We start from the raw sequence: 23,081 nt of genomic DNA, 5'->3' as shown, positions 1-23,081 counted from the left end.
TCTAGGAGGTGGAGCCGCTCAGCACCAGGGCGGCTGCCTACCAGGTTCATTGCCATCTCAGAATACATGAGATTCTCAGAAACAAAAAAGAACATGGGACTGTAGGTAGTTTTGTTTGTTATTTTGTTGATAAAAAATAGTAGTTATTTCAAAAGTCTTTGTGAAAAACCAGAATAAATTCAGGCTTAAAGGAAAGTGGTAGTCTTTCTTAGTATTAGTTTTTTATGTGTTTGGCTGTAGGTTCAGTTTGAATGAAGCTTTCTCTTTTCTTCCTGTGTTTCAGAGCACAGATGCTCTGTGCCCTTTTTAATTCTAGCCTGGGCCCTAGGGCACTCAGCATAAGTCAGAGGAGTATTGGGGTATTTTAGACATAATCACATATAAGTATGTCTACCTACTTATTATGCTATAATCAAGGTGCTGTTTGCTGTAGAATTTTGTCATCACCTTTTCAAAAATGGCCTGTCTCAGGCAGTTGAGCAGCTTCTTCTGGAGCCTTCTGTCCTCGAGGCGTGACCCTCATCTAGATTCCCTCGGTGACTTTTGTCATGTTCCACACATTTGATCAGATTAATTGGACATATTGTGTCCGTGTGGAGCATGAGCCAGGCATGAAAGAGATGAATTCGTAGAAGGCGGTAGTGGTGGAGTGGGAGGGGAAGAAAGTCAATTTCTTGTCTGCTTGTACATCATGGAGTACAGGGAGTGTTGAAGATGAGATGGGTATATAGGTAGAGTGCCTAGCAGTTGGTGTCAAAGGACTTTATAAAATGTGTACTATTCCATGAATTCTGGAGGTCTCTTTAGAACCCATTTTCAGACTTGCATTTTTAAAGTAAAGGTATTCCATATTGATATAAAAGCTTTTGTCAGCTCTAGGGGTATTTTAGAGGTCTTTATTTTAATAGCTAACATTTATTGTGTACTTACTGTATCAAGATTGTTTTAAATTGTCACAATAGTTTTTAAGAAGTAGGGCCACTGTTCACATGTTATAGACAGGATAATGGAAGCAACGAGAAGTGATATAACCTCTCTAAAGTCCTCACAAAGAGGCAGAGCTGGGACTTGAACCCAGGCCTCTGAGTCCAAATATTGAAATCAGATCTTTATGCCAGACTTTCCTTTTTACTTTATCTCATATCTTTCACAGAAATCAGGTGAAACCTGTTTTCTTTTGTTCCTGAGAGTCTAGCAGTCAGCCAGAGGGCCTCAGGAGACAGCCACCTAGGTAGACATTGTGTGACTTGCCAGGAACTGTGTGGGGAAAGCTAATCAGTGACGCGGATGCCAGAGGAGGTAATGAGCTGTCCTCGAGATGTGCAGAGTGGGAGAGTGTTTCCACAGGCCGAAGAGAGGCCATGCGCAGGAGTGAGCCGCATGCTTCCACGGGTAAGGTAGCGCCAGGCTGAGGTCTCCTGTCTCCTGTTAATGCAGGCTATGCTCAGCTCAGCCTCTCCACATCTTCAGGTCAGATGTCACCATAGAAGGTTCTGTTCTCTGCCTGTGCTTTGTGTTCTGCAGTGGTTTGAACGGCCCACCCCTTTATGTAACACTAACTCTAGCACTTGCCTTACCAACTAGACTATGCCCAAACCTCTGCCACATGCTCCATCAATGTTCTTAAGTTTGCATGCTCTGACATAGAATTTACAGAGTATTTCTAATTTCTAACTTAGGGGAAATGATGCTATTCCAAAGTTTACATAAGCCTAGGAAGTAACATTCATTGTGTATTTATTGTATGCTAATGATACTTTACCCACTTCAATGAGTTTTATGTTCTTTTGGCTAGTTCTTTGGCTAGTACAGTAAATAAAAAGGCATGTGTTAGGATTGGCTAGTTTTCTCATGAAATGTCAGCCTGATTTAATAAGGAAAATGCCATATTTTAAATTGAATGAGTTATTTGCTCATAAGATTATAAACTATAATTCCTACTTCCGATCTATTGATTGAATTGCTACTGTAGGCTTTGATTCAAAAGAGAACTAGATTATGATGTAGTTTTCTCATTTTGTATATTATAGTTATAAAAACTTCTTTTTTTTTTTTAAAAAACATTTTAACTTTTTTTGTTTGTTTGTTTTTTTGAGACAGGGTTTCTCTGTGTAGCCCTGGCTGTCCTGGAACTCACTCTGTAGACCAGGCTGGCCTCAAACTCAAAAATCTGCCTGCCTCTGCCTTCCAAGCACTTGGATTAAAGGCGTGCGCCACCACTGCCCGGCCATAAGAACTTCTTTCAATGGCCTCTCAACTGGTATTCCCAAAGAGAGCGGGAGAGAGAACATGCATACTCATATCTGGTGCATGCATGTGTATGGAGGGCAGAGGTTGATACCAGATTGTCTTTAGCCACTTCTGCACATTATTCATTTTACTCAGAACAGTATTTCTGTTTGAAAAATATCCAGAGTAGGTGCTACAACTAGTCCCAGGTGCTTACAGTGTTCAGCAATGATTATGTATATAGTGTCATGCCGACTACAGCAATAGTTCTATTATCATTTTATAGTAATGCAGGATAGGTTGTCCTCAAAGCCATCTCAAATCCTAGTGTTCTCTGTTTCAGCCTAATTTACTTGCCAGAGGACAGCCAGGATCTACCCTTGCCCCTCTCTTCTCCAGTGCTGGGTTACAGGAGTTGCTGCTGAGCCAGTTTTCATAGGTGTGCCGGGTTCTGAACTTGGGTCCTTGTGCTTGCAAGCACTGTGCCCACAGCCAACTCTCCAGCTCTCTAAGAGACCTTTGTTTTCATGGATCTGGATGGAAGTGGGGGAAAGCGTGTTAAGGGGCTATTGGACCCTCCCTGAAGAATTGCTAATGAGACTTTGGGTGGAGTGCCATACTCTGGGGAAGGACAGAACTATGGAACTATGCCAGAATAGTTTAAAGAGTGTTCCAGTTCTCTTATTTACTGTAGAGTAGTTACTGGATGTGTCCTAGTCACATAGTTTGATACCTGAGCTGACTAAACAGTTTCTCCACTGCACTACTTCTCATTTGAATAAAGACATTGAGTAGAAGGAAACTGAACTTATACATAACTGAAATTAATCAGAAATTTGAAAGTTTCTATACTTTTTGAATTCAAAATTGCCTCTATTTTGTGTACTTTCTATGAGTGTAAGTTTTATTTTTTTTTTCCTTTTAATCTAGATGAATAATGCTGCAGCCAGCCCGATGTCTACTACCACTTCAAGTAGTGGAAGAAATGCAGGGAAGACTATAAGCTTTGCGGCCGAGTTGCAGAGTATGATGTGAGTACGTCTTTACACAATATGACTGTTGCTATTTTAAACTGATTAATGGTGAAGAAGAAAATTGAAATAAAATGTATAAACCTTAGCTTAATGTAATTTGTATTTTAACAGAAGTAAAATAATCTGACATTTAAATAGCTCCATGGAAGACCAGCAGAACTGGGTAAAGTGCTCCGGTGGTGCACTGTATTTGAAAATTGAGTGCTACTGGCTCTCCTTTTTGTGGATAGTCAAAATGTTTTCAGAGAAGTTTGCAGTTTTTCTTAATTTTCCTAATTCTGTGAGCCTGATTCAAAGTAGTTTTAAATTTTGATAATGTTTGAACCATTGCATTTCAGATTATTGTAAGAAATGCAACTAGCAAACTTTATATGCCCCAGTACAGGGGAAAGCCAGGGCCAGGAAGTGGGAGTGAGTGGGTAGGGGAGCAGGGTGTGTGTGGGTGTAATAGGGGACTTTTGGGATAGCATTTGAAATGTAAATGAAGAAAATATCCAATAAAACAATAAATAAATTAAAAAAAAAGAAATGCAAAGCATTAAAAAAAATCACACGTGTTGAATCTTTGAGGAATTGCACATTTGTTTAAGAATTCATGCTGGTGATTGTCAGCTTGCAGTGAGGGAGGCTACCTTCTTAACTGGCTGGGGTGGCAGACAGGGAACCCTGAAGGACTGAGTTCTTAGTGAGTTCTTCAGGACAAAGGGATCTTACAGGAAGAGGTGACAAGGCAATAGCACTTCTTTCCCAGTGATTGATCAGGCGGTATAAAAGACTATTTCTGTGGGAAGTTTAAATGTCTTCCCCATGTGTGTATTGATAGCTTTTTTACCCGGTTACCTCTATACTGTGTGGTAATGATCCTTCAAAGCACAGTTTTGATACATTTGATTGCATATAGTTTCTCAGGAGACATGCTTCAAAGAAACTGTTCACATTGAAAGCGTTTGTAAAACTAACTAATTAATTAACTTTACATCCCGATTGTGGCTGATTGTGCCTTCTCCTCCCATCACGGTGTTAGTAGGAGGACATTATTATAACCAGTCTGGGGAAGTGAAGGAAAGCATTAGCATCATAGTTAGCGTCAGACTTTGCTTTCAGCATCTCTTTATAGTCTTATTTACTGAGCATCTTTGAGAACCTTGGTTGTATAGGTCATCTATAGATATTTAGTTCTTAGAGTTTAAAACTGAGAAATAAAAATTTAGGCCTTCATTTGAAAATTAATAAGCTTATATATGAAATATGATCTCTTATAAAAATTATGCTCTAAAACTAAAAAACTGATAACACTCTGTGATTGCAAAGATGGGGAAAAGCACTAATTTAGAAGCTGAATTTTGTGAGCCTGCCTATATTTTAAATTATGGAAAACTTTAAGAGTTTATATATATACTTTAAGTTTTCATTACAATGTAATGTACTTTTTGTTATCACTTTTTTTTTTTTTGAGACAGGGTTTTTCTGTGTAGCCCTGGCTGTCCTGGAACTCACTCTGTAGACCAGGCTGGCCTCGAACTCAGAAATCCTCCTGTCTCTGCCTCCCAAGTGCTGGGATCAAAGGCGTGCGCCACCACACCCGGCTTTGTTATCACTTTTATGGTATATGAATTATATTTAAAATATTAAGTGTGCTCTTTATGATAAGGTGATGAATATCATTTTTTCTGTGACACTAAATTGATTTACTTAATCTTTTTTAATTGCTAATTTGGATATTTTCAGATTCTTATAATCATAGCATAATGAATCTCATGTATCCTTTATCTAAATTTGACAAGCTATTCTTTCACTGTTTTATTTGACCTTTTTTTCACAATATTCATTTAAAAAATCAAGTATTTTAAAGCTAATCTCATAGAACTTATGAAAACAATATGTAAGTTAGTAGGTGCAGGCCAGGTGGTGCACAGCATGGGTCAGCACACTGTGGGACTGTCTCAGTGAATGACATTGCCCTAGCCCTCAGTGATGCTCCTTTGTTTCTAGCCATTGCTCACTGCTGTCTGCATGCTACATAGCAGAGCTAGGTATTTGTGGCAAATACCATGTGACTATGAAGCTGAAAATATTTACCATCTAGGTTATGCAGAAGTCGACCTCTGAGCTATAAAACTAGCTCTGTATAAAAAGAAAACAGAAACTTTGGAATGGCTGTGCCTAATATTTGTATCTAATAGACCTAAGACCATTTAAGAAAGTTGGGAAAAAGAAAAGGAAAAGTAAATTCAGCATTTTTTATTAAATACTTTTGCACACATCTTCACAAGCGATCTACCTAAGCTGGATTCAGAATGTAAAGGTTATTGTTGGCTGTGACTCTGGAATAAGTATGCACTTTTCCTTCATTTCAGACCTGAGGGAGAGGCCGCTCCTAATAGTACATTCAGCATTGAGAGGCTAAGTTTTTCCCCTTATGAATTTCACCTCAGAAAGGGAGCTAGAGCCAACCGAGGGGATCCTTTTAAGTTTGCTAATACTTCCTATGACTTTAAAAACCTCAGGCTTTACATTGTATACAAATGGGATCTGCATAGAACATGCAGGACTTGGCTGTGTGCATTTTTCATATGAGGAAGTGCAGACTTAATCCCTGCCTGCTGGGAGGATTTCACTCCCAATCCTTACCCCTGCTGTTTCCTGTTTGTTTTGCTGTTTTCAGTCCTGCCATTTTTCTGTGTTCACTCGCTAGTGGCAAGTTGCTTGCCTTTGGATTGCAGGCTCTCTAACCGGGGACACTACTGAGGATTTTTCCAAGGGTTGGTATCACTGACAAGTATCTGGTTGTCAATTACAATGAAAGTTGCCCAGTTCTGTTACTACCAAGTGGTTGCCCTAACAAACAGAAGCAAGTGCTCCATCCTAAAGAAACTGAACAGCTACTAAGTTACCTAAGCTCAAGGAGGCAGCAAGGTCACACAGGCAGAGAAACAAAGACAGTCTGCTATAACCCGTGCCAAGGCCAAGGGCAAGTTGTACACCAGGGCTGTGGCTGTGTGGCAGCTATTCCTTCTTATTTCATGTGGACGGGTATTTTATCTACCTGCATGTCTGTGTAACATTTGCTTGCCTGATGCTGGCGGGAGCCAGAAGGGGGTGCTAGATCACCTGGAACTGGAGTTACAGATATTGTGGGCTACCAGGTAGGTGCTGAAAATCTAACCTGGGTCCTCTGAAAGAGCAGGCAGTGCTCCTATCTGCTGAACCATCTCTAGCTTTTCTATTTTTTTTTCTTTTTTAATGATTCTTAGCAATATTTAGTTACTATTGTGCTTTTGTAATGTCTGCCTCCCTCCTAAGTATATGATGAACAATGTGTGTGTTCTTAGACTTTATTAATCCCCTATTGTTATTTCCAGGTTTTCCAGTATTATTAAAAATACGAAATAAAATATTTGGTACCTATTACCTTAAAGTCAAAGAAGAATACTTTTTCAGTCTAATGCCCCTTTTGGTACAAATTTTTAAGTTTCCCCCCAAGGAAGCTGGACTGCTTTACGTTATTGTCTCATTCTGAGAGCTTCCCCCCACCCCCCAAATTGATAACAGTAGAGACATGGTGTTGTGATGTTTAAAGCTTGGCTACTGAGTTTCAAAATATATTGGTCACTTACATTGTATATGTGTGTGTGCATGTGTGCACACTTGTATGTTCTTATTCTTAGCATAGATTTTTACCATCTTCTTGTTTTCCTGTAGTTTATTAGGAACTTCTAATATTTCAAAAGTTTCCTGTCTTGTGGATCCCATTTGGCATTTCCTTCTACCCAGCACTCGGTTTTTTTAAGGATTATTTAGTGATTTAAAAGTGTGTTAATTTTCCTTTTGTAAAAACTTAGCTTAGTCAGTTTCACAGTCTTGCTTCTGCTTTTGCCCTGATGTCCTCTCAATCTCTACACACAATCCCTATGCACTTTTCTGGATTCAGGTTTGATTTCCCCAGTTTAACACTTAGTCCATTTTGCTGTTGTTCTCTGTTGTCAGGGAGGGCTCTAAGTGAAAGCAATTTTGCTTTAAATCCATTTGCTAGTGTCCCCACCACCACAAATTCCATAAGCCTTCCTTCCCTCACAGCTGAAACTCTGCCTTTATCAGATAATAAGTGGCTCCTTTTGCCTCTCTGCTTTCCTCCACAGAGTGGCCTCTTCCTTTGCCAGCACTGCATTATTGTAGTTATTAGAGTTTCTTAATGTGTTTTAATATTTGGTGTTATAGTTCAAGTCTGTCCACATAAGTTTTCTTTTTAAAATATTTTTGGCCCCTTCTTATTTTTATGCTTCCAGATGAATTTTTAGGAATCATTTCAACGAGCTCCAAAACAAATTCTAAGTGCAAATTTTAAGGGCTTTCATTTTTCATTTCTTTTTATGCTTTTTTGCTGTATTCTCAGATTTCAGGCATGGGTCTTTGCAAACCATTTTACTTTTAAAGTTGATTAATGAAGTAATTTTACATTTCGAGAGTTTATTTGAAACAACCCCTGATAGAAACAGTAAAAACAACCAGACTAATGAGTGGGCCGCTTAACTAGTGGATGATTAGAGACCGAGCGAAAAACTTCTCAGTCTTCTTTACTATTTGTTTTTCTTGCTTGAGTGTAGAATTGTGCTGTGACTGCAGTATGCAAAACCCAGCCAATTTATCACCTTAATTTTAAACCATGGAAGAGATTTTATTTTTGAATGTCAGAAATGGTCAGTTTTAAATGGTCAGTTTTTAAAAATGGATCTGTAATACTGCATTCTGACTAATAGAGAAATATCAGTGTCCATTCAATGGAATTAAGAGGCTGAGTATATTTAATATAATCGTTTTAAACATAAGAAAAGTGATAGAACGTGTCTTCTTTTGACCAGTTCAGTAAAAGTCTCTACTGTAGGTTAACAGCCTGCAGGGGTATGGAGTTCACACAGATAGATTACACAGATAGTTTACTACAGTTCATTGGGCTTCCCCTGCTGACACTCTAGGGTGATTCAGAGGCGCCACATTAGGTCTGTTCTATGGTAAATTGTACTAGTTTTCTTTGTTAAACCATGTCTATTTGCAGTTTTAATTGTTTTCAACCCTTGGTGGATGCTGATTTATTGTCCTCATTCGACATATCTCACTGTCTTAGCCCCAACAGGTGTAGACCAGACTGCTGGCAATGCTGGGAGATAGGAAGCTTGCTTAGAGTTTTGAAGGGTTGTCATGTAGTAAAGGAGGTGGCACAGAGAGTATAAGCTGCCTGCCACTCGTTTCCTATAGGCACACACTGTGCTGGGCGTAAGACTGGATGGCCAAGGTCACTGGGCTGATGTGGGAATCTGAAGGGCTAATGTAACAGGAGGTTATTAATTTGACAAGTCGGAGGACCCAGCCTAGGGGTGAGGTCTAAAACGCAATTGAGTTGGTCAGCTTGGACACAAAGTGTGAGAAAGAATTGGAGATTTCAGCGCTCTGTACATTTATGTAGCGCTTGAGCAGTGCTCAGAGCTTAGAGGGTCGTCGGCCTGAGCTATTCTCCTGAGGTCTGCTCTGACTTCCTGTGCTGCCCCATCTGTGCGCCTGACACCAGGTACTATTCTTAGGAAAGGCCTGGTAATCTTCCCACAAAAGGCCCCGGTGTAGTTTCCGACAGCTTGTCTTCATCCAGTCCGTTTCCAGGGCTTTAAACCTTTTCCTGATGTGCTCTAGCTGGCATCTTGTAGGTGTCTGGTAGGTAGATGTGAAGTTGTGGTGATACTGACATTGTGTTTGGGAGGACAGCCTCTAGGGGGGAGGCAACAGTTGCAATCTTAAAAGTTTCCAAGTAGAAGAGGAAGGAAATAGGAGCCCCAGATAGTTCTTAGACCACGATTCCATATTAGAAACTCAAATGACTGCTCCATTTCAGTTGTGAGGTTTTCTTTTTGTTTGTTTTGTTTTTTGTTCTCTTACTACGTTGCTTTTGTGTTTTGTCTTACATGCGTGAAAGTAGTTTTAAGTGTGGCTTTCTGCATTTAGAGTTCTGATTTAGCTAAGTCCTCTTTGTTGCTTCCTTGACAGATCTATATTTACAGACGCCATGTGGATGGTGGGAGGAGGAGGCAGCATAGTAAAGTCTGGCAAATAGGGCAGAGTCCAACTGTTTTCTGCAGTGTTTTAAGGAACAATATTCATCTCTAAGGTGGATAAGTCAGGTAATGCGCATAAACCATTTGCATAGATAGTAACCTGCTCAGTGAACTCTGTGTAAGTGACTGTTAAATTATAGGGATAGAACAGAATTTTGGCACTTTTTTTTCTTTTTAAAATGTGGATAATTGATTTGGTATTCAGAGACAAAGAAAACTGTTTTTAATAGTGTCAGTTATTTTGACTGAATGGAAATCTGAGTGTCTTAGAAATTGGTTAGGTCCATCCATTATTGATTCACGAAGATGTAGAAAAGGGCTGATTTGTCCAAGGGTAGCTGTTTAGTTAGCTTAGGACTTACTACCTGGTCTTTTGAATATCAGCTCTCCACTCCTTTCAACTGTCTTTGCTATTAATTAGTGTTCATTTGATCAATTCTTGTTTTTCCTTAATTTTCAAACTGTCAGCATTTATTTAGTTTTTCGTTCTGCCTTTATATTTGAGATGGCACTACAATATCGGACTCATTTAAAACGATGAAGCATTTTCATTAATCCCAGGCATGTCATGTTTAAGTCATGTTATCAGTTGTTATAGATTGCTCTGAAAACTTCATTCATTTAGACATTACTGGGATGTCTTAAATTTTATACAACTGGGACCTAAATGGACAGAACCCCTTCACCCTGCAAGCTTTGCTGCTTTCATGCTCCATGAGCTTTCTTTAACAGACATGGTGATCTACTTAGCAGTTTTCAGAAGCCAGCCATTATTTTCATTAGTAATTCTTTACCTTGGAGTTAGCTCTCCCTCCCATTTCTCCTTCTCATTAAAAACCTCTAGTCCACGGTAGCACCTCTGGGCGTCCAGCTTTGTTTGCTATTGCTCTGTGAAGTAAGCAGCGTCCCCATGATGACAGTGGAATTCAGTGGTGTGCACTCGGATCATCTCATGCAGGTGATTTACTATTCTGGGTAATCCTTATGGTGTAACAAATGGGTCTTAGGCCATATTTGTTCTAGAATATTTTGTATACTAATTACTAATGCTTTTTGTTTATTCATTCAAACATTGATTGTTTACGGTAGGCTGGTTCTGTATATCTAGCAGTGAGTACAGCATGCAGGGTACCTAATCTGACGGATGCACTTCACATTCCAACTCTGTTGGAAACACTTCATGTCTCATGGTTTAGACTTACTACTGCTTTTGTGGGACCATGTTCTTGGGAGTTTACAATATTGTACATTAAAGTCTTTGACCCAATTATATACACTTTTGTGTTATGGCTGTGGCATTACTTTTGATTGCAGTTTTGGCTCAAGACTTGTTTTTCCTATGACATGTGAAACCTTTGAAAATGGAGTGTATCTGAGTCACCTTCTAGTTTTACTTAAAATTAGTTTAAAGCAAGGATCTTTGTTTAAAAGGCAAATCAGAAGAAATTCATTTCCAATAAGAGAGAATACCAGCAACGTGAACTGATCATGAGTTGCATGGACCTAGAATATTAATCAGTTTTTGCTTTCTTATTTACATCACTGGCAGAGATAACCCTTTGTCTAATTTTTAGACTATTTTAGAGATTACACTGAAAAACTATGATTTTAATGTTTAAATAAAGATCGGCTCATTAAATTAATGAAACCCAATAAATAAAAGAGGCATGAATTTAAAAATCCAATGTAGTTTTTCAAAAATGTGTGTATGCTAATATGGAGGTTTGAATAAGAATGGCCCTCATAGGCTCTTATATATGAATGCTTAGTCACCAGGGAGTGACACTGTGCTGAGTAGGTGTGTCAGTCAAGGTGGGCTTTGAGTTTCAGAAGCCAGGGCCAGGCCCAGGCTGCTCCTCTGTTCTGTCTCTCTCTGCTCAGGATGTAGCTCTCAGCTACTGTTCTAGCACCATGCTCCCTGCCATGATGATAATGGACCAAGCCTCTGAGACTGTATGAACCCCCAATTCAATGCTTGCTTTCATAAGCATTGCTTTAATTGTGGTGTCTCCTCACAGCAATACAACAGTGACTGAGACTTAATGACAGATGTACAGTCTTAATAAGTCTATGTCTACTCTTGGAATCCCTTTTTTATTTTCATCTTTAAGCAATGCCATTTTGTTGTGTATTGTTTTAGCTTTCATGGGGTAGTGAGATTTCACATTTTTTATGAAGTTAATGAAGATTCTAGTGTAGTCCTCATTATGAGTTAAGCTTGGTGAGTTCTACTTTGACCTTGCTTTGATGGTTTGTTCAGAAAAATCACCACTCTTCTCTATGTAAGGCAGTCACTTATGATTATGTTTTCTTACTGAAGTTTTTCTGCCATGTGCATTTTCCTGGGATGTTAGTATTCTAATATATATGAAAAGCATAGCCTGTTGCATTTATATTTATTAACCCAGTTAAAGTATTAAAGGTCTTTAAGGTCTTGGTGTTCTTTACTTTTTAAAAAGTTTTTATTTTATTTATTTATTTATTTATTTATTTATTTATTTATTTTTGGTTTTTCAAGACAGGGTTTCTCTGTATAGCCCTGGCTGTCCTGGAACTCACTCTGTAGACCAGGCTGGCCTTGAACTCAGAAATCCACCTGACTCTGCCTCCCAAGTGCTGGGATCAAAGGCGTGCGCCACCACGGCCTGGCCATGGTGTTCTGAAAGCTGTAGATATAGTATAATCTGAGTGGCGTTTTAGTTTCAGATGATTGTAGTTATTGAAGTGCACTGTTTTTACATGTGATGGCCATTCCTTTTGGGTTCATTTTCTGTCCTTGTGTTATATGTTGAGGTATTTCTTTTGTGCACAGATTATCCAAAGATTGTAACTAGGGTTGCGAAGCTTCATGTTTGTAATGTGAGAAAACATGGAGATATATATATCTTTAAAAGAAAACTGAGACATTTCATAAGTGTAAATAAATCAATGAAATAGACTTTATTTAAAAACACAGTTGTTCACTGTAGGTTAATTTATCTGTATTAACCCTAAACTACTGAGTGTTATCACATTATCTACCTAATGTAATGATTAATTCTTTAATGTTAGCTTCTTTGGTCATAAACTCAGATTTTGTGAGTTTTTTTAAATTGAAAACATGTTTGTTTGTTTATTTTTAAAATTGTACACTGTGCCTACCACTCTTCTTTGTTTGCAACTATAATTGTCTTTTTAAAAGTATTTTCCTTCTTTTCTTATATAATTTGTTTAGCATGTCTTGTTTTCCTGTAACTTATCACATTTGTTTTAAGTCTTTTTTCTTATTTAAGCAATTATTATTCATCTAGCGACCCACATTCAATATATTTTGCTGAGTTCCTGTGTTCTGCAGGCATGAGGCTAGGTGATATGTAAGAGGCAGGGGCATGGGGATTCTTGTGTGCTTATGTTGCTGATACAGTATGTATGTGTTTTATGTGTCTTGTGGTCCTTGATTATTGCATAAGGCAATTTTTACCTTTCTTACTTTATAGATATGTACTTAGGTACAGAGACATTAAAGATTTACACAGAAAACACGGGTTTTAAGTCGCCTGGGTAGAATTTGAATTCACAATAATTTGTACAATCATGGCTTAGTATATGGGAGGCAGGTGCACACCATTAAGTATATTTCTGTCTTCATGAAGTGTGAAACATAGTGTACTCTAAGCTCTGCCTCATCACAAGGCATCTGTGGCTGCTCCAGAGGGTGAGGCTTTTATTACATTATCAGCTCTTTTTCCTCGCCAGTAAGCTCCTTTAAAAGGCTTTCTCCGAACACAGTAGGAGACAAATGGATTCTGCAGCTTCAGTTCTGGACTCACCAACTAGTAATTAAACACACTTGTGTAAGTAGGGTCTTCCCCACAGGTAGACGCAGAATGGCCGATGATTGAGAACATAAGTATGTAAAGAAAGGTTACTGATGCTCTCCCGTGGTAAGACAGAGGTGTCTGAAAGGGTTTTCAGCTGCGAGGAGGAATCTTATGAAAATAATACCATTTGATCTTTCTTTAGATAGGTACCATTTAAACCTTCAGAAACCTAGGGGAGGGTGACAGCACAAGGAAGGAGCACCACAAGTGAAGGAGACACTAGGAGTGAGCTTCAGGTAGCTTAAATGTAGCTGAAGGAAATGTGCTTGTAGAAAATACTGTCAGACTGGTGATCAGTATTGGAATGTGGCAAACTGAATGGATGACTAGGGAATTTAATCTTTTGTCTGGGCATAGGAAACCTTTCTAAGGTGTTTGCCAAGTGACAGGTTTGATCTGCATTGACCTTGACTGAGGAGAATGGGTAGTAGCACCATGGAAGTTGGATTGGCTGGGGGAGAGACAGTGGCACCAGGAATGAAGGAGAGTAACAAATCAGTCAGACATTGCACAGGTTAGCTTGTTAGGTCTTAGAGGCTCATGGGAATAGTGAACTAGGGTTGCAGGGCATTTGATTACACTGTGAGCCCCAAGATTGTGGGATTTACTGAAAAAAAACTGTTTCTAGTTATGGTGTGGCTCAGCTTTAGCACACACCTTTAATCTCTGGCTGGAATTCAGACAGCCCCTTAGTACACACTTTTAATCCCAAACAGCAAAGGTAATGTTAGTTTGTAGAAGGAAGCACCCTTCTTGAAAGTGATGACTGAGTAGCAGACAAGGTCAGAGAAAGGTTTGACAGAATAGGAAGTGCCCAACTCTCCTGTGCTAAAAAGAAGGAGGCAGTTTTACCTGGAGAGTTTTATAGAGGCAGTTTGGAGAGAGAACAAACTTGATACAGATAAAGACAAAACAAACAAGAGAATGCGAAGTAGCTAGAAGATTAGAACAGATGGCTAGAGTCAGTTCGAGGTCAAGCAGAGCAATTCAGGATAAGCCAGCATAAATCAGTTAGCATGGAGAGGAGTTTTGAGCCAGAACAGCTGAGTTGATCAGCTAGCAAGAGTTCAGAAAGCAAAAGAAAAGGTGAGCTTGAATAAGCAGAATAGCAGTAAGTCTCAGAGGCTGAGAACATTCTAGGCCTAGAATAGATTACACAGAGCTAGAAGCTTCCAGGACTAGGCCTAGGTTAGCAGAGGGAGGCAGTAAGCCTCCGAGATGACAATTAATTCAGTAGAATAAAAGATACTTTAACAAACTAGTTAAAGGAGAAAGACCAAGGTCTTTATCTTAGAGCAGTGTTCTTAATCTCCCCAATGTAGTGACCCTGTAATACAGTTAGTTCTGCATGATGCGATGACTCCCACACATACATTTATTTTTGTTGCTGCCTCATAACTGTAATTTTGCTACTGTTATGAACTTTAAATATCTCTGTTTTCTGTTGGTCTTAGGTGACCCCTGTGAAAGGGGTCGCAACCCACGGGTTGAGAACCAGTGTTCTAGCCCAATGGGAAGCTAATGATATTAGATTGAGCAATGAGTTTTATCATTTGTATCTTAATTCCAAAAAAGATTTGAGGCATCTGTCAGGGTTGTTTATAGCAAGATTATAACACAACAGGATAGGGCAGGGAAGGAAATCAAAGTGAAATCCGAAAGTAGTAGACACGCCTGCACAGAGATGCATAAAGTCCCTCAGCAGCGCTGTGGTGGGACAGAAGCTTTATCCTTCCTTCCTTCCAACAGCAGCAGGAAAGCACAGCACTGTGCACTGTCTGAGCACAACGGACTTAGTCCATGAACTATGGGTTGGGTGTTAGGATTGTCCCATGTTTTGGAGGTGAGGCCTGAGAACATTCCTTCCATGGAAACCTATGGGACCCTGTTATGTAGTCAGCAACCAGTGTCATTAGCTATATGTCTACAGTAAATATAAAATCCACATTTTTGGTTGAATCAGTAAGATCTCTGACTTTGAACTGGGGAAATAGCACTATTAAGTAGAAACATTTATTTTTAAAGGTGTTGGTGGCAAGTCTGATCATAAAATTGGTGCTTTCAAATTGTGCTCAGTGGAGCTATAGGAATTTCATCACCAACATGGAGAAGTCCTTTCCTTCATTCTCTCGGCAGGGAGAGCTGCTTCTCAGTGTCTGTTTGAGATGCTATGTGCATCTTAAAATTTGCTGTTTGAACAGACTCATAAGGAAATGTTTGAAACTACTGATTCCTAAAGTGAAAAAGGGTTTTATACTTCTATGAATGTATTTTTATAATTGATTATTTCTAGTTTTATGAGTAATGTCTAAAGTAAATGATGTTAAATCAAACATATATATGATTGGCTATATATAATGTTTACTTGTTTTTTGTGATAAGGGACATGACAAAATGTTCCACTGAGTTTGAAAAATGAATACAGTAACATTCAAATGATTTTTAATGAACATAATTTCATAAAGTTGAACCTCTAAAACTGTTGGCCTCTAACCGATTTTACAGTTTTGTGCTTTGGTAAAAAGTTTGACCATTCATAGCCTACCCTGCCTTTTAAAGACACCAGGCGTGTTGTTTTATATATAGTCTCATGAATGTACATTTGGATTTTCCTGTAGTACTTGATTATATTTACATCTAATACTCTTTGAGAATGTCTGATATTTTTGACAGCTTGTGTCACATTTTTACCTTAAAATGTCCATGGGATCCAGCATAGGTAAGTGGGTAGTTTCTCTGTCTCATGTTCTCAGAAGCATCTTTATATGTAATTCTTTTGTCAGACTTATCAGGTTTGTTGAGTTCTGATTCAGTTAGGGCTTCCTGGAGAGGGGTCTAAGCCTGTAAGGATAAAGCTTGAGTAGAGAATAGGACGTGGAGACAGGACAGGAGAGCTGAGCTATCCTGTTACAGCCTCATGCGTAGGGAGGTTTATGGTTTCAGGTCTTCTGTTTGGCTCACTGTCTCCCTGTTGGCTCTCCATGTGGGCTCATGCCATTGCTTATTTCTGAAGGGCTCCTGTTTTCTCTTTCCAGGTATTCTTTTTTGTCTTAGGCTCACCTTACAGAGTCAGTATTTTCTTTTCTTTCTTTCTTTTTCTCCTTGAGCCTTTCTAGTCAAAAACAAGTACTGGTTTGGATACAGTTTCTGTGCCCAAAGTATTAACTTGCTTTTTGATACTCTTAATTCTCAGTGATTGTTAAATGTGTGGTAAACATTCCCTTCCTTGTAGTCTCTTACAAGGCATTGACCAGACCGTCATAAAATTACTAACCACCTGATTGCTTACACAGCTCTACCAGATGCCATTCAAAGGGAAGGCTCCAGATCTGAGCTCTCTGTTGAAAGTTTAGGATCTAGGGCACAGGACATATATGTAGTCACAAGACATATATGGGGAAAAAAAAGTTCATACAGGTGTGAATGAACAGCAGAACATATTTGCAATTAAGGACAGATCCAACTTAAAGATGTAAGACAGGTAAGGTAAGTGCAGGCTGACTAGATGAGGGAGTTTCTGAAATGCTGGGGAAAGCAGTTGAAGCAGTTAGTGGGCAGCCCTCCCTCCACTGCTGATCATAGCAGCAGCTCTGTACTGCACATCACCGTGCATGCCAGGAAACAGAACTTGATTTCCTCTTTGGCTTGACAGTATCCTATCTACATTAACATTTTTCTTCAATCAGTAACCATGCAAGGGAAGAGGGGGAAAACAGGCAATCACAGTCAAACACTATTTTACCAGTAAGAAAGTGCTGTAAAACATCAGAAGAGGACTAGATGCAAAAGTCTACCCATCAGCTTGAGATCTCTGCTGGTGAGTTTGGAGTGAGGATTAGAAGTGATTTGTGAGCATCTCAAACATGCTAGGAGCAACATGATTTTACCCAACTGCAGCATGTTTCACAAACTTAGTCTGGGTCATAACCACTGGATACTGCTTCAGGAATATTGTGTAGGTGCAATGCTATGGACTTAGAGGCAATGTGAGGAGAGGGGAGGGAAGGGGGAAGATTGTATGTATGTGCTCATCTACACAGAGTGGAAAGACATACATGAGCAAGAGTGTGATGATTTAATCACAGTTGCAGGATAAAAGCAAAAACCTTCAAGGCATCTGGAAAACCTATCTGATGAGAAATTGTTGATAGCATGAGGACAATCTAGTAGCTGATATGCAGTGTCATGATTTGCAGGATGACTAAAGTAACAAGGTGACAGAACTTTTTAGGAGATCATTGTGCAAGTGCTTGGTCATTGTGGGTAAACTCAGGAGTAAGGGACATAAGTTGCTCTCTGCATGTGAACGTTGTGTTTGGAAGTAGAATTAGGTTCACCTTTTCTCCTTGGGCTCTTGAGTCCCTGAGAGTGAGGGATTAGTAGAAAGCTATTGGATGCTCTGCTCAGTTTGAGAAGTGGGCAGCGGGACCCTTGCCTTACTTAGTGTTGTCTGGAGCAGGCCTAACAAACTGAGACTTCGTGCCGCTCTTACTCGGGAACAGATCCTCCTTTAAAGGAGAGTCTCAGAGTCTACACTGAACAAGCTTTCCAGGCCTGCTGATGCTGATGCTGATGCTGATGCTGATGCTGCAGTACTCATGTGCTCACTGTGGGGAAACTGTGAACAGTCAAGTGTGCTGCAGTAAACTGAAGGATTAGAAAGCTGATTATACCTAATAACTCTATGAGTTTTGTCAGATAGGATGTAAGTAAGCACTTTACTTTTTATTTAGTTGTCATGGGAAACTTTGGGGTAGGTGCTGTTTATAGATGAGGGAATCAGACACTGTGTTCTTGCTTAACGTTATGTGAGTATAATGGAGATTCAGATACTAATTAAGTTCTTGCTGGTCTGTCAGGGCCTTTTTTTTTTCTTCTGAGAATATGATTTATTTTGGAGAACTTTGCTCTATTTTTTACAACTTGAATGTGGGAAAATGAAGGTTTTAAACTGACTCAGGAAAGTGAACTTATCAAATACTAGAGTCCACTGCTAACTAAATTGTAATACTATAGTATATGTTCCTGTCTTTTAGGTGTATGCGTAGCTTTTGTTACTAGTTTGTATTCCTCGAGTATGCATAAAAACATACTTATAATTTAAAGAGCTGAGATTGTGGCATCCTGTAATATAGCATCCTGTTTTCTCATAAACATAGCTTTAGCAGTGACAGAACTCTGTCCACCTCTTGCCACCTCCTCATAATCATTAGTACATTCAGGAATTATGCCTGGACTATAGTCCCATTTCCCCCCTCTCTTAGTCCTCCTGTTGCCAATTTTCCTGCTAATTTATTTGGAATATTTTCAATTTAACCTTTTGGTTTTTTGGATGCTGGGATCAGTCCAGGGCCTATCCATGCTAGGCAAACACCCAGTCACTGAGCTCTATACATCTCCTGTGCCTAGTCATTTACACACACACACACACACACACACACACACACACACACACACACACAATTAGTGCTGAGACATTTTGCATTTTAAAGTTTATCCTCTGTTTCTTTAACTGTTTTGGCTACATACAAAAATTTTTGTCTCTGTCATTTTTGTGGCTCCTGATAATGTAAGTGGGAATACTGTGGGGATTAAATTAAATGCAGTGAATTGCCTTATCCAAACCAATCCCCTTTTCTTTCCCATGGTATATTTTTCTAACTTCTTGCATCCACTGATAGGCAGGACAGCAGAATCAGAACCGCAGTACTAGTGCAACTACAGAAGAACTTTCTCTGTTATTTCAAAATTAGTTTTATATGTATACTGTTGTTTACCCATTCCGTTGATCTCTAGTGCCTTGGGTTGTACACTCTAGGGAAGGCATGATAACAAGTCAAGGTCTAACTTTTTTTTCCCCCTGGATGTTTCTAACTAAAACTAATATGTAAAATGATTTTCTTTTCTAAAATGGTGTACCTATGATTTACATTTGTCTACATATCTATGTTAACAGGTGAGCCTTCTTATTTAGACGTTTAGAGTTGCTAGCTTGGTTATTATTCCTTGGCAAGTAAAATGTGGGTGCAGGAATGCTGCTGGACTTTTGAGACGTCAGATAGGTTTCTCAGTCAGTTCTCATGTCTCTGAAAATATGAACTGTTTAACCCCTATGGCCATCTTGGCAGGGTGTTCCCCACCTCCCCACTGTTGGAAGGCCAAGTGTTTGACCGTTATCATTTTCGGTTGTAAATTAAGATAGTTGCAAATTCTTGGTGTTATAAAAGCTGAGTTTTTGATTCCTAAATGATATTATTAATCATGTGAAGAGTTACCATGGACATTGCAAAAGACTACTGATTATAATGACTAAGAATTATCAAGTTTCTTGAAATTCATTTTCTGATCAAACTTAGACAACCTTTTCCCTTGATAGCAGCCTTTGACCGTTTCTTAGTTGTTTCAGTTCCCTGATGATTTTTATGTAAATTGATGGAGTAGAATAGATGGAGACACAGAGATTACCTGTTTAGTATTTTGTCAAAGTACAGATGATTGTGCTTCTGAGAACCAGTAACTTTACAGAAGAAATTAAGGATCAAGAAGTGACTTCATGAAGGCCCATGTAATATTGTAAAGTGATTGTCCAGAGTATAAAGGCTTTGACTAGCTTGTCAGCTAGTCAGTTGTGTGACTGTGGTCAGGCTTCATGACTTCATTCTTTCCCCTAATCTGAGTAATTAGGGGACCCCTCATAGAAGGGAATTGTGAGAATTAAACAGCAGTGTTTTCAAAGGATTAGCACAGCACCTGGCCCAGGAAATCTCAAGCCCAGAAAGCTAATAGAGAAACAGACTCAACCAAGGAAAGGTACCAAATGAATCATGCAGTCTCAGCTGACACGTTCATGCACTCCATTAGAATCACAGGCAGCAGGAGAGACTTGGGGTGTTTTCCCAGTGTTAGTTTCAAATAAAACTCTTTGGGGTATAGATTGATATGTACTTAAAAACGTATTGGAGAAATAAATAATGACTTTTTGGTTTATTCATCTTACAAAGTTGTCTCTGTCTTTATTTTCCCTTTAGTATTACTTATGGTCACAGCTCTAGACCAAAGAGAAGAAAGGAAGTGTAATGTTTTATTAAAAACAAACTGCAATTTTTTTTTTTTTGGAAACAGCTTGCTGTGAATGTTTTGCATGTTTATCTTTGCTTTTGCTTATTTCTGACATAAATTCAGTAGCCAATGGCTCTCATTGATTTACCTAGGGGTGTGTGTCTGTTTACAAAAGGCACCTAAGGCTGGCCCTGTCTCACCCTTCCTCTCCCATGGTTTATGCCTCAGGCAGAGCTGAGGATCAACCAGATATGGTGCCTGGACCAGAACAGCCGTGTGGCTCTGGGAACATTTAATGGAGCGCACTCTGGAATTGGTTTTTAAGTCTGATGACCAAGTAGTAAAGGCAGTTTGTTTACTTTGCATGATTCGTAGAGTAAATAACTTGAAAGCAAACTTGTGAGCTATTTGTGCTTTCTCAGAATAACAATTGGTTAGAGTCTAAACTGATTATATTTCCTTATTGCCCTTTTCTCAAGAAAATCTCACTTATAAATCAAATATAAAGCACACCAGAAGGTTACACATATTCTTACTTTACCTTTTCACTCTCCTATTGGTCTTTTCCCGTGTTGTACCTGTGTTACCTGGCTAAGCACGTGTTTCAGGCAGTGATCTGTAATGATAGGCCCTTGGAGTGACACGCGGCCCTGGTGAGGTGCGCCTCCTGAGTACCCAGGGAGCATCAGGAAAGCCCTTGTTTTGAGGGTTGTAGAGGAGTGAGTCCTTTCTGAAAATGTCACCCTTGCCACCTCCCATGTTTCACAGGGCTCCTAGCCCTACTTCAGAGAAGTAGGCTGCGTGCAAATGATTTTGATTTAGCATAGTCTCATACATGCTAGGATGCTTTATATAAAAAATTGATGAGAAGATGAAAATAATGTAGTTGAATTCCAGCTATATTACCTGGGATTCAAGCTAAGTTTGAAAAAGCGAACAGCATTTGCCTTTATTCTTGCTTACTCAGTAGCTGCCAGAGTTTCAGAAAACCCAGGACGGCAGAATCTTGCCTGCTACCAAAATATGCTGCTGTTTTACCTAGTGGCAGCTACCTGCAGCCTGTGCTGGTAGCTAGCACTCACGACCTCATTGGAGATGCAGCCCTATCAGTCAGCTCCCATTTCAAACACATCGATGTTGAGGTGGAAAACAGTGTCTCTGCTTTTATTATGTTGTTACTTAGAGTTCTTTGAGTGTGTTTATATGAGAGCGAGCGAGCGAGAGAGAGAGAGAGAGAGAGAGAGAGAGAGAGAGAGAGAGAGAGGCAGTCTGCTACATCTGGAAATGCTCAAAACTTGTTTGCATTTTGAAGAGAACAGTATGCGGTGAAAGTAGAACTTTTTGAGGAGTGAGGTTCAAGTTAACTAATGATGGAGCATAATGTGAGGAAGCATAATATTGTGAATTATTATTTGGCAAATGCACCTAGTGTAGGCATTAGCTGCCGCAGCCGTTTATAAAGTACCATGTGCAGGAAGCGAGAGAGATAGACTCCACAGAACTTGCTCTGTAAATGCCCAGAGTGTAACTAGAGTATAACTTTTAGCTATTCAGTGGGGACTATGCCCTGTAAGTTTTAGTTTGATATGTTTGTTGTTTTCATGGTGGATGCGCATCAAGAGTGTCAAAAGAGCCTTTAGAATTTGTTAAAAATTTGTCAATCGTTGTCAAGTTTGGAGTTGTAGTTCTTAAAGTTAGAATTTACTTAAATGTACCTTTTATACTCTGAAATAAATTTTTATTTCAAATACAATCACGCCAAAGTAAGTTTCCCCAAGTAGAATTATTCTGTATTTAGGTCCACTGATAATGTTTAAAATAAAAATAAACTCCTAACAACCAAGGGTGGAGGGCTGTCTAGATTTGTTCCTAGCTTTCTTTTTCATGGCTTTTCAGAAGTGTATCATATTATAAATACATTCAAAATGTTTTGCTCTGAGGATATGTAGCATTCCTGTAAAGGTTAAATCAATAAAAATGATTTGGCCACATTCCTTAGCCTGGCTGGAACAGGTAACCCGTTGTTTTGGGCACCCTTGAGCTCCTGGAGCGGATGGCTCTGGTGTAGCTAGGAACCCACTGAACTTGCCTTCTTGTGTAGAAGCATCAGCTTTAAAGACCAAGATTTCCTTGCCTTCTAGAAACGGTGCCTTTAGAGCAGGCCGCAACGGTGGCTCAGTTATGTATTCTAAATGGAGTTAGGATTTTGGAACCTCAAGTGCTGAAGAGACACTGTAATCAATAAGGAAGAGGAATGGGCAGGAAAAGGTGCAATGGTCAAGCCTTTTACAGGATTTGGAAATGTGGTAGCTGTGTGATTAAAGAAATTATCACATATTAAGATGATGAATTTAGATGTTAGACACTTCTTTTAGTCTTACCAGTTTAGAAGAAAATTCTGTATTCATAGGGTTATTGTACTCAAATTAAAGCTTGCTTTTAAAAACTGCTCAAGTAAACTTCTGTTTTAAAAGTGTATGTATATTTCTTATGTTCAGAGTGGCTTTATATTTATTTTTAAGTAGTTATATGTTCCAGTTTGTATTTTTATTGTTTATTTTAGATGTTTTGAGTATGAGTCCTCAGATCACATTATTTTTATAACTACTTTTTAAAAGCTATCTTTCAACTTATAATAATGAATAAGGGTACTATTTTTCCCTCAGTGTTTCCTTTAAAGGAAGCAGCATGGATGGTAATTAAGTATTTTTTATTAAAAATTAATGATCATGTATCTGCATAAAAGTAAATAAATAGAAAGATTATACTATAGAAAATCTCTTCCTATCTTTTTATTT

At 39.0% G+C, this 23,081-nt stretch overlaps 2 protein-coding genes across 7 annotated transcripts in view; one reads left to right on the top strand and one right to left on the bottom strand.

The window, feature by feature from the left end:
• Positions 1 to 23,081, top strand: part of Supt3h (SPT3 homolog, SAGA and STAGA complex component) — a 332,054-nt gene that overhangs the window by 6,893 nt on the left and 302,080 nt on the right. For both annotated transcript variants that reach the window (XM_021186140.3, XM_021186139.3), the window contains exon 2: positions 3,160 to 3,260. In XM_021186140.3, coding sequence (XP_021041799.1) covers positions 3,160 to 3,260 — 101 coding nt within the window. The remainder of the gene's footprint in view (positions 1 to 3,159; positions 3,261 to 23,081) is intronic.
• Positions 1 to 23,081, bottom strand: part of Runx2 (RUNX family transcription factor 2) — a 316,322-nt gene that overhangs the window by 284,934 nt on the left and 8,307 nt on the right. The window lies entirely within an intron of this gene.

The sequence above is a fragment of the Mus caroli genome, unplaced genomic scaffold (assembly GCF_978045245.1).
Source record: "Mus caroli unplaced genomic scaffold, Mus_caroli_1 scaffold_18, whole genome shotgun sequence".
In the NCBI taxonomy this organism is placed as follows: Eukaryota; Metazoa; Chordata; class Mammalia; order Rodentia; family Muridae; genus Mus; species Mus caroli.
The sequence above is the reverse complement of the archived record's forward strand: the minus strand, read 5'-3'. Positions and strand labels throughout refer to the sequence as shown.